Source organism: Trachypithecus francoisi, unplaced genomic scaffold (assembly GCF_009764315.1).
Source record: "Trachypithecus francoisi isolate TF-2019V2 unplaced genomic scaffold, Tfra_2.0 Contig01436, whole genome shotgun sequence".
NCBI classification, from domain to species: Eukaryota; Metazoa; Chordata; class Mammalia; order Primates; family Cercopithecidae; genus Trachypithecus; species Trachypithecus francoisi.
Window position 1 is genome coordinate 2,103,212 of NW_022681430.1, and position 12,446 is coordinate 2,115,657.

The window sequence follows — 12,446 nt, forward strand, 5'->3', positions numbered from 1 at the left end:
AGAGGTTGCGGTGAGCTGAGATCGTGCCACTTTACTCCAGCCTAGGCAAAAGAACGAGACTCTGTCCTTTTTTTTTTTTTTTTGAGACAGTCTCACTCTGTCACCCAGGCTGGAGTGCAGGGCACAATCTCGGCTCACTGCAGCCTCCACCACCTGAGTTCAAGTGATTCTCCTGCCTCAGCCTCCTGAGTAGCTGGGAGTACAGGCGTGCACCACCACGACCGGCTAATTTTTTGTATTTTTAGTGAGATGGGGTTTCATCGTGTTGGCCAGGCTGGTCTCTATCTCCTGACCTTGTGATCCGCCCGCCTCAGCCTCTCAAAGTACTGGGATTACAGACGTGAGCCACCGTGCCCAGCAAGACTTTGTCTTAAAAAAAAAAGAAAAGAAAAAAAAAAGAGAGAGAACTTTAAGTGACTAACAAGGCTAGGCGTGGTGGCTTGCGATTTTAATCCCAGTACTTTGGGAGGCCAAGGCGGGTGGATCATGAGATCAGGAGTTCGAGACCAGCCTGACCAACACAGTAAAACCCCATCTCTACTAAAAATACAAAAATTAGCTGGGCACGGTGGCGGGCACCTGTAATCCCAGCTGCTCAGGAGGCTGAGGCCAGAGAATCGCTTGAACCCGGGAGGAGGAGGTTGCAGTGAGCCAAGATCGTGCCACTGCACTGCAGCCTGGGCAACAGAGCTAGACTCTGTCTCAAAAAAAAAAAAATGACTAACAAAACATGTATATAAAATTGTGATTCATAAAATAGGATAAAAAAAGGAGAATTGAATCTGGCTAAAGAAGAAACAAATATGCAGACCATGAAGTTAAATATAATTGCCATTTCTCTTGTGTAATCTGTGACCTCCAAAATGCCTAGAGCCAAACAAAAAGGGAAACTTAAAACGTTATGTAGCTTTCTCTAGCAACAGAAGGAAACACACTAGTTCCTTACAAGAGACAATGTTATTCCTACTTACAAGAGCTGAGATCAATTTCTCACCTGGAGCATTATTTTAGGGCAGAGTTTGCTGTATACAGTACTTTTTAATTTCATGGACCCACAAAATTTCAAAAAAATGCTAGGGGACATCAACATTGGGTTGCTAACCCGTATTTTGCCAAATACCTGCCCTCAACTATCATCTATTATCACAATCATTTTATAAAAGGGAGGAATTTTAACACCAAAAATGAGCAGAGACAAACCTCAGAATAAAGGGAATCATTTGCAAATAAGGATGGCGCACACGTACACACACACGTGCACACACATGTAAGGTGGCCAGAAAAAACACAGGACATCATATTTAGGACATACTTACACTGAGAAATTATTCATTGTTTACGTGAATTTTTTTTTTTTTTGGAGACAGAGTCTCACTCCGTCGCCCAGGCTGGAGCACTGTGGCGCAATCTCGGCTCATTGCAGCCTCCACCTCACACCTGGGTCCCAGTGATTCTCCTGCTTCAGCCTCCTGGGTGGCTGGGATTACAGGCAAGCGCCACCACACCCAGCTAATTTTTGTATTTTTTAAAAATAGAGATGGGGTTTCACCATGTTGGCCGGGCTGGTCTCAAACTCCTGACCTCAGGTGATCTGCCTACTTCAGCCTCCCAAAGTGCTGGGATTATAGGCATGAGCCACCTTGCCCGGCTTGTTTATGTGAATTTAAATACACATCCTATATTTTCATTTGCCACTTTTCCTACATCTGGTAAACAAACACATACACAGTGCATTGCCCTATTTTTTTCCATTTCTCTATTTATCAGTGAATACTCCCTCATACACTGGCACACCCTGTGACTTGGAACTACTGCTCTGGAAGACACTGAACAGGATAAGGAATATGCCCCCAGCCACAGTTTCACAGCACACAAAGAATCATAAAAGCAGCATCTCATGGCTCAACGCAGGGAGCACTGAAGGGCTTAGTTGCTAAACTTAATCTAAGAATCAAACTTTTCAAACCTAGAAGAACACACAGACAGCCCCCCCTTGATCTACGGTTTTCATGCTGTGTTCTAGTAACCTCGGGACTCCCAGAGGTACTCCAGGGAACCCCAAAAGGGTAAGAGAAATTACAGGGGGCAGGGCTTGAGGCCCTTCATTTTCTTTACTCGATGATATGGTTTAGATGTTTGTTGCCTCCAAATCTCATGTTGAAATGTGACCTCCAATAGTGGAGGTGGACCCTGGTGGGAGGTGTTTGGGTCATGGGGGTGGATCCCTCATGAAGGGCTTGGTACCATTCTTGTAGTAATGAGTGAGTTCTCATTCTATAGTTACTGCAAGGTCTGGTTATTAAAAAGGGTCTGGCCTCTTCCCCCTCTTCTCTCTTGCTCCCTTTCTCACCATGTGTCATGCCTGCTTCCTCTCCACCTTCCCGCATGAGTAAAAGCTTCCTGAGGCCTCACCAGAAGCCAAGCAGATGTCAGTGCCATGCTTGCACAGCCTGCAGAACTGTGAGCCAAATAAACCTCTTTTCTTTATAAATTACCCAGCCTCAGGTATTCCTTTATAGCAGTGCCAAATGGACTAACACACTCCATTGAATCACAACAGTTCTGCTGTTCTAGGGGTCTACATATGCTTTCTTCTGTGCTTAAAAAAAAGAAGGCAGAAAAATCACTGACTTATACCATCTTTCCTCAGAATCATTTCTCTTAGCTAGGTTTTGGGTAAACAGATGATAGCCCACATTTTGAATGTGTGTTTTGATTAGAATGCTGATTTGTGGCAAACCTATAAATTTTAGAGACCAGACCAGCAAAACTGCCATTCTCTCACATGGCTATTGAGAAGCCTAGCTCTGCCTACAGGGACTTTATCTTTTAGTGTATATTTTTCTCCCTTTGCTCAGGCTCCCAAGAAAAATAAATTGATTGGAAAATGAAGGGGTTGGAAGTTACGGGCCAAGGACAGTATCTTTATGAATGCTTCTTATTAATTATATGAAATCTGGGACTTGTGACACTTGAGTCATTTTTTTAAAAGCACATGCACTTGAGAAAGAGAATTCTGGTCTTGCATCGGACAATATTAAGATGTACTTTTATTTTATTTTATTTTATTTTTGAGACAGAGTCTTGCTCTGTTGCCCAGGCTGGAGTGCAGTGGCGCGATCTTGGCTCACTACAACCTGGGCCTCCCGGGTTCGTTGATTCTCCTGCTTCAGCCTCCCAAGTAGCTGGGACTACAGGCACATGCCACCACGCCCGGCTATTTTTTTGTATTTTTAGTAGAGACGGGGTTTCACCGTGTTAGGCAGGATGGTCTGGATCTCCTGACCTCATGATCTGCGCGCCTCAGCCTCCCAAAGTGGTGGGATTACAGGCGTGAGTCACTACACCCAGCAAGATGTACTTACTGAGAGAGGCTGTGACCAGAAAACATCCAATACCCAATGTAATAAAGATTATGAGACCAGGTGTGGTGGCTTATGCCTGTAATCCCAGTACTTTGGTAGGTCGAGGCGGGAGGATCACCTGAGGTCAGGAGTTTGAGACCAGCCTAACCAATATGATGAAACTCCATCTCTACTAAAAACATAAAAATTAACTGGGCATGGAGGCACTTGCCTATAATCCCAGCTACTTGGAAGGCTGAGGCTGGAGAATCACTTGAACCCAGGAGGAAGAGGTTGCAGTGAGCCGAGATTACACTACCACACTCCAGCCTGGGTGACAGAGTGAGACTCTATCTCAAAAAAAAAAAAAATAGATTATGATATTACCATCTTCATATTCCAAGGTTATATCAATGAACTGCCTTCTACAGAATATTTCAAAGAGTATCTGATACACATAATTATACATAACCACACAAATGTGGGTTATGTATAATAACCCACAGGTGCGAGCCACCTCGCCTGGCCTTAGACCTTTTTCTTAATGAAATTTTGCTCAATCATCTCACTTCAAAGTCATTCAATGAGAGAGAAAACACTCACCCCAGTATCTTGCCCCCTTTCATTTAGCAGGGAGATCAGCTTGTACGGCAGGGATCTGCTCTGGTCACCAGTCAGGTCCTTCAGGGCTACGGTCGCCGTGCCAATTAATCTGCAAGGAAAACAGGAAAGCACATAGCAGCCTAAGTAGGAGATAGGCTTCCACTGACTCAGGACCTCTCAACCCCAACCTCTTCGTCTGTTATAATAAAAGTCACCTATAGTGAGATGTGGGCCATTTTGCTATTAGCCTCGCAGGGCATTTTGGCAGTAAATGTATCTCCCATCGCTTCTCCATGACAAGAGTCAAACTCTGGTGCCTATGAAATTCCCATCTTTTTTTTTTCTTTTCTTTTTTTAAGACAGACTCTTGCTGTGTCACCTAGGCTGGAGTGCCCTGGGGCGATCTCCACTCACTGCAGCCTCCACGTACTGGGTACAAGTGATTCTCCTGCCTCAGCCTCCCAAATAGCGGAGATTATAGGTGCCCACCCCACACCCAGCTAATTTTCGGATTTTTTCATAGAGATGGGTTTTCGCCATGTTGGCCAGGATGGTGGTCTCAAACTCCTGACCTCAGGTGATCTGCCCACCTCAGCTGCCCAAAGTGCTGGGATTACAGGTGTGAATCACTGCTCCCAGCCTGAAATGTCAACAGTCATGAAGGAGATAGAAGGGCAAGAGATGAAGACTGAATAGAGTGGCCAGACACAGTGGCTCATGCCTGTAATCCCAGCACTTTAGGAGGCTGAGGTGGAAGGATCAATTGAGTCCAGGAGTTTGAGACCAGCCTGGGCAAGATGATGAGACCCCATCTCTACAAAAAATTAAAAAATTAATTGGGAGTGGTGGTGCATGCCTGTAATCCCAGCTACATGGGAGAATAAGGTGGGAAGCTCACTTGAACCCAGGAGCTTGAGGTTGCAGTGAGCTATGATTGTATCACTGTACTCCAGGCTGGGCAACAGAGTGAGACCTTGTCTCAAAAAAAAGAAAAAGGAAAAAGAAAGACTAAAAATAGCCCGCCCCCTCCCCCTCCCCACGCCCCGCCACCCAGAATCCAGAAAGAACGAAAAGTAGGAAAAAATTCAGTGAGAGAGGAAGACATTTCTCTGTAATGGAAATGTAAAAGGACCCATAAATCTTTGCCCACTGTGAAAATAATCCCCCAAGTAGACCTTCTAGGGTTGTAAATAGGTTGCTAGTTCACTGATAGGGTTAGCTTGCTCTCCTCTGTATGATGGTGCAGCATTCAGACGTTCAGTGTGTGTACTTCTCTCTTCCTAGAACTTGGTGGATAATATCAGCCTCTGTCACTTACCTGTCTATCTCCTATCGTACCTAACATGTTGGCACAGAACTACCCTCGTGTCTCTGCTCATGAGGAAAGCCCCCTCGATGCAGGGATTGCTGCCCGGTTTTATTCACTACTCTAACACAGTACCAGAATATAGTAGACACTTAACAGCAGGTTCCTGAATGAAGGAAAGAATAAATAAGTCTACATATATTGAGAATTAATACTGAAAACATTTTTATAGTTAGGGAATATGATCAAAAACACCTATAGAACACACGTTCCCCAGTCTATATAAAAATGTAACCTGTGAAAAATAGCCTGTAAATTGAGGTTATAACATGAAACATGAATGAGAGTAGGTAAACCAAGGAAGTTCCTTGTGTGAAATGCAATCAGAAAGGCAGAGAGTCACGTGCTTTCAGTATGTATCCTGATAAAGGACAGAAGAAATGTTTAGAATGTTTTATTTATTTTCTTCGCTGAGACAGAGTTTCTTTCTTATTGACCAGGCTGGAGTACAATGGAGCGATCTTGGCTCACCGCAACCTCCGCCTCCCGGGTTCAAGCAATTCTCCTGCCTCAGCCTCCCAAGTAGCTGGGATTACAGACATGTGCCACCACGCCTGGCTCATTTTGTATATTTTTAGTAGAGATGGGGTTTCTCCACGTTGGTTAGGCTGGTCTAGAAGTTCCAATCTCAGGTGATCCACCCGCCTCAGCCTCCCAAAGTGCTGGGATTACAGGCGTGAGCCACTGCGCCCGGCCCAATATTTAGAATTTTTAACTGTTACTTACTTATATCCTGTCTACATTGGCACTGACTTACACTAGCAGATAGAATAGAAAATCATTAGCATAAAAATAGAAAGCTAAACATTGAGTCCTTAAAGTGATAGCAGAGATTCCTTACGCCAAAACATCTGGGGTGAGGAAACTGCAACTGAACATTTCTACGTAACTCCAGGCTTTTGGACAAACATAATAATCAGGAAAATTCATCTTGTGGAAAAAGAATTCATTTTATTTTAAAATATAATACAGTTTCTTTAAAAATCAGAAGGTAAAAGTTGTTTCTCAGAAGTGCTCCGGGGACACCACATGGCAACATGGGCACATCATTTCTGAAGTGACAGATGTTAGCAGTGTCTGTATTATTCGCCCCAGTCCTCTTCAGTCTTCAGAAATAGGATTAGATTTTAATGCTGGGGACTGTAACTCAACCATATAGGTCCAGAGACGTGGCAATATTAATAAGTGTCTTCGCGTTCTATGAATAGGATATTGCACAAGACCAGGAAATTACTATAGCACCCTGTTTCGCCCAATTTACCCAATGATAGGAGCGCTTTGTACATGATGTCTTCTCGGAAGAGTGCACTTTCTTGTAAAGAACACCACACAAGATGCTCAACAACTGTGATGGACTCTCATCCCTTCTAATATCACAAGCAGAATTTGTAGTTGGGGTCAGGTGCGGTAGCTCATGCCTGTAATCCTAGCACTTTAGGAGGCCAAGGTGGGTCGATCACTTGAGGCCAGGAGTTCAAAACCAGCCTGGCCAACATGGTGAAACCCCATCTCTACTAAAAATACAACAAATTAGCCAGGTGTGGTGGTGCGTGCCTGTAATCCCAGCTACTTGGGAGGCTGAGGTAGGAGAATCACTTGAACCCGTGAGGCAGAGGTTACAGTGAGCCAAGATCAGGCCACTGTACTCCAGCCTGGGTGACAGAGCAAGACCCTGTCTCAAAAAAAAAAAAAAAAAAGAGTCCGCCGTAGTTGGCAATGGAAAAGAAAATTTTTGCCTCCAGAGGGATAATAGTGAACTTTTCAGCCCTTTTTGGTCATTAAAGAAATTAATTCTCCCAGTCAATGTTGAGAATTGGTGGGAATTTTCTCCTGTTTTATTGTTGTTGTTTTTCCTGTTGCTGTCATACATTTAACGTTTACATGTTACAAAACCATAATTTATTGTTATTATTTTTTCTCAAAACAATTATCTTTTAAGGAAATTTTTAAAATAAAACTATGTTTTACATTAACAGAAAAAAAGATTGGATGGAAATTTTACAGAGTACATTTTTAGATTAGTATGTTTTTCAGGCTTTTTTACAGGAGTATATTTTTTCTCCTTACTTATTTATTCCCGTGACATACTGAGGACACCCATTACTCCATCTTCACCAGACAAAACAGATGAGCCTCCAAACAAGGTGAAAGCCCCTAAAATCTCTTCCACATCTCTCTCAGCCACATAGCATGAGTATTAAGGAGAATTTATTTCCATGGTTTTTAAGTCATGAAATCAGCTAATTGAGTTTTCAAGAAAATCAAAACGTAAAAAATTTAGGTTTAAAAGTCATCCAACTGGTATTAAATGTCTCAATGCGATGAAAGATGTGGAAAGAAACTGGACTTCATTCCTTGCAATTCTATAATTCATAGCCTAACCCTAGGACTGAGACAGCAACACTGCACACTTGAACATGTACCGATTTGCTTCTGCTAAAGTCAAAATGACCTGAATCTCTGTCATCAATAAATAAATCTTAGAACAAACAGTGCAACATGCTGGGACTACGGTGAAGGAGAAAGAGGGCCAGCCTGGTGTTGGACCAGTGTGTCTTGACCTCAGCACTACGGACATTTTGAACCCGTTAATTTTTTTTTTATGGGAGGCTATACTGTTCAGCTAGATACCATTTGTGATCATTGAAAACTTCGAGGCGCATTGCCAGTTGTTCCCTGGAGGGCAAAACTGCTCCAGGTTGAAAACAACTCCTGTTCTATTCCTAACTCTGTCCCAACTTTCTTAAAGTACTTGGCTAAGTCACCCAACTCTTTGTTATTTGCAAACAAGTGGATTGAAGCAAAAAATTTCTCAAATGCTTTCCAGCTCTAACAGTCTGCTACTAGGCTTGTATATGTGATGCTTTCTATATATGTCTACGGGAAACCATCTAATGTTAAACATTTCTTTTCTGGCCAGGTGTGGTGGCTCACACCTGTCATCTCACCACTTCAGGAAGCTGAGGTAGGTGGATAACTTGAGTCCAAGAAGTTCCAGACCAGCCTGGGCACACACACAAAAAACGAAAAATGAGCTGGGTGTGGTGGCTCACACCAGTAGCCTCAGCTACTTGGGAGGCCAAGTGAGTCGTCAATATGCTACTGCATTTCAGCCTGGGCAACCGAGCAAGACCTTGTCTCAAATAATAATAATAATAATAATAAATTTTTTTTCTCTCTCTCTTTTTTTAAGGTCCTGATCTCTAATTTAAAGGAAAAAAAAAAATCTCCTAGAACATGTCCATGTTAGACCATCCAGAATGCTAGTCAGGGTTTCTGCCTTCAAAGAGATTGTCTTATAATGTCATGAATCAAACTAGAATTCACACAGAGTGTCAGGAGAGAACGTTAGGCCAATAACAGAAATGTGGAATGCAATGTGTGCTATGTAATACAATAGCGAATGGTGGGGCTGATGGTTAACTGGAAAGAACAGGCTTGCCTAAAACACAAAGCCTGTCTGCTGACCCTTTATGGCCTTGAGTGGTTTTACAACCTCCATTCTGACCCAACCAATATCTGCTAGTTTCTCTTCCCCCAGAGAGGGTAGTAACAGATCACTGACCAGGAATGGAGTAAAATAACAGAAACCAATTATAAAGCCTAACCTCAATTCCTTATTTTAGAAACCTTTAGTTTCAAATCCTATTTGGAAAGAAAGATTTGCTTTCTTCTAAAATTCTGATGCTTTTGTAGGGGCGACACATAAAAGGATTTATTATTTTTTTTTTTCTGAAGTAAAGATAGTGTGTTTAGATGAAGGCCTGGAAAGCCTTTAATCCCAAAGATATTTTTACAACAGGTTGACTTCAGGAAAAATTCAAACAGAACTTCTAGGAGTTTTCATTGTGAATTGAAGAAAATATGTCCCATGGATAAGTCTGAGCTCTGCAGTGACTTCCAGAGCACTCCTGGCCAGGCCTATTTTCTATGACGTTGCCTGGATACAAAATACTGTGAAAAACTGGGAAATGATGACTTGGCCTCTTACACAGAGGATAAGAACAGTTTGGTCTAACCATAAGCCAATTTCCTTTAAAGGAGGTGACACTAAACCAAGAGCCTTTTTTCTTTTCTATTACTAATGTTACGAAAATGCTAGAATATTATAGTGTGACAGTGATGGGGAAGCTTTGCTCTATACTTTCATGGAAAAGTAAGTCTCCCCATGAACTCCAACCAACACTAAAACAGAAGGACTACTGTCTCAAAAGGAAATTTTATAGTGAAAGAATCTCGACATCCTCTGGCCCTCCAGCTTTCCTTGTGGAATTAATAAACTGCAGATGTCTTCAAAGTGAAGAAAAAGCCAGTCATGCTTCTTTGTCTTTCAGCCCACGAATGTCATAGAGTTTGGAATCAAGTCTCTATGTGACATCAAATATTACGCAGTGGGAGCAACTACTTGAAAATGAGATGTTACGACTGGGGGAATAAAAGAGTTTAATTGTAAACCAGTCAACTTAGTCTTGCAAGTATTGGTTAAGAGCTGCTTAAACTGTTTTTTTTTTTTCCTCCTTCTTCTTAAAATAGACAGAGTATAGTTTGTTTACAAAAGAGAAATGGAAAATGTTCTCCCCTTTAGCATGGGCGCAAATGTGAAGGGCCGCATGCCTCTGGAGTGAGTAAGGGCTTTGCCGGCTGACTCTTACCCAGGGGAGCTCACGTATACCAAGTTGTTCCTCTATGCAGCAGAGACACAGCCCACATGATTTCTGGAGGAGGAGTAACTTGGAAATTCCTTCATGAAGGAAAAAATGTGTTGGAGGCTGAGAAATAAATCACATGTTGCACTGTTTCTGCCTCTAGAGATCGCAGCTCGGTCTCAACTTCCTGACCTCTGAGCAGGAACAGCAATCCCAACTGGACTGGGGACAAACACGATTCTAAGCTGCCCCTAGGTCCCCTGTAGGAAAACTAAAAAGAGGCTGACCTCCCCACCCTCAAAGCAGTGGGCTCTCAGCTGGCCATGCCTTGTCATTTTGGCAGGCCTATGGCCCTGGGGTTCCAAGGCTGGGCCCCGTCTCCCTCCCCTACACTTCTCCCTCTCCTGGGCCAGTATCTGTTAAGCTCCTGCCCTGATCCCCAGCCAAAAGGCAGGAGAACCAAGCACGCCCCCTGTGAACCAGACTGGTAGGAGAGGCCATGTCAGCTGACCAAGAGTCTTCGCTTGGCCAAACTTGAGTGGAGTTCCTGAGCCTCCTCCTAGGCCTGACTAGTGCTTTCTTATGAAATCCAGTGTTAGCAGAGAATCCTACTCAGTCAGTCTAGCAAACAACCCCCATCCTTGAGATGTGATCACTCTCCATATCTGATCGGGTTTCTCATTCTCTGCCATCCCCCACGTGATGTCCTCAGCAAGAATCCTGTTAGGTTGGGTTAGCCAGAATCCCCCTGACCGTGACACTTCCACTTAGGAATGTTCCATCCACTGACCTCCACACTGCTCCTTGGCTACCAGTTCCTACTTGCCCATGCTGTGTCTGAGCGGCACCCCATTTCTCTTCCCTCCCACCAGTCCCCATTGCAGGGGTCACTTGACCTAACTCAGTCCTGAATGAAGCCTTCCTGCCCATAGTATACCAGGTGTCACTGAATATTTCTTTCTGAAAACACCCATGGCAGCAGCTCATATCACAGGAAGCCCTTGCTAAGGTAAAATCCCCGCAAAGGGCTGCGCCTCGGTTCACCCCTCCACTTGCACTTGCCCGCCCACCCTCACTCGGCCTCCGCATCATCTCCCAAAACATTTCTCAGAGTGTGCTTCCCCAGACGTCCCTCACCAGGGCGTCTGCAGATTCCCAAGTCCCTGAGTTCGACTTTTTCCTTTAGGTAATTCTTATACCCAGGAAGTCCGAGAAACAATGGTCTAGACAGTAACTCCCAATGGCTGTGGGAGTAAAGTGGAGGAGGTGGAGGGCTGGGGGTAGGGAAGGCAGCAGGCAACGTGGGATCTGGGGAGAGAGGGATGTGAGTGGTTTTAAAAACATTCAGCATGGGAATCCAGGCTCACTTTTGAGAACCAGGGATTGTCCAATTATTTAATAGAACAAACTGTAGCAGGCAAACTCCATGAAAACCTCCTGGGCAGGCCTAGTGACCTGCGCTCTCCTACCCTCCCCTGGGAACTTCCGCTCCTGACTCCAGGCCAGGACTGCCAGAGAACCTTGGGGCTCCTTTCCTGTTCATCGAAAGGGGGTGTGGCTTTTTAAAAGGTAGAAGCCTTGATCTTTAACCGTGATTCCCAAACCTGGCTGGCACAAGTCTTGCCTCTACCTTTAGCTCACGCCATGCCCTGGTTTTGGAATCACTGACATAGCCTGAAGGCTGTGGCAGGATTTGAACGGTTTTCGTGGCCAGCATCTACTGCGCTCTTTTTCCCAGTCCCTCTCACCTCTGCCACTCTGGCCACAATGATATCACTGTAACACCTGCAAAGGGCTGAGTGGAAACCCAGGTCTCCTCACCAAAGCCCTCCGGGTCAGTGAGGCATTGAGGCCAGAGTCTGTGGCTGCGAGGAGCAGGCTTAACTCCTCTGGCATGGAGGAGATCCTGAATATTTTTTCTTGAATAGATGGTCACCTGCTATTTTATTTTCACCTGACCAATTCTGTGCCTGCCTGCCTGCCTGCTCTGATGGTTCCGTGGAGTTCTGATGCTCTGTCTCCAGCTAATTCCCTCAACTGTTAGAATCAAAGTAGTAGTTTTTTCATCCATCCATCCATCCATTTATTCACTAATTCATGCACTTGAACCTTTTAAGATGAGGAGGGACAGCTTTGCCTAATGACTAGGAACGTGGAGGCAGACAGACCCCACTAATTCAGGCTCAGGCTGTATACAGGTTAACTTCTCCGGGCTTCAGTTTCCTCAACTGTAAAATGGGGATAATGACAGGTCCTACTTAATGGTATTGTTGCAGGGATTAAAAGAATGATATGGCAAGGGCTTAACAGTCACCTTGTATTATTATTTCAGACACTATGCTAGAAAAAGAGATCTGGCCGGGCGCGGTGGCTCAAGCCTGTAATCCCAGCACTTTGGGAGGCCGAGACGGGTAGATCACGAGGTCAGGAGATCGAGACCATCCTGGCTAACACGGTGAAACCCCGTCTCTACTAAAAATACAAAAA

General features: G+C 44.2%; 1 protein-coding gene across 4 annotated transcripts in view; it reads right to left on the minus strand.

Annotated features, from left to right (window-relative positions):
• MYOF (myoferlin) overlaps nucleotides 1–12,446 on the minus strand; it is a 175,547-nt gene that overhangs the window by 119,739 nt on the left and 43,362 nt on the right. For all 4 annotated transcript variants that reach the window (XM_033224721.1, XM_033224716.1, XM_033224736.1 and 1 more), the window contains exon 4: nucleotides 3,948–4,056. In XM_033224721.1, coding sequence (XP_033080612.1) covers nucleotides 3,948–4,056 — 109 coding nt within the window. The remainder of the gene's footprint in view (nucleotides 1–3,947; nucleotides 4,057–12,446) is intronic.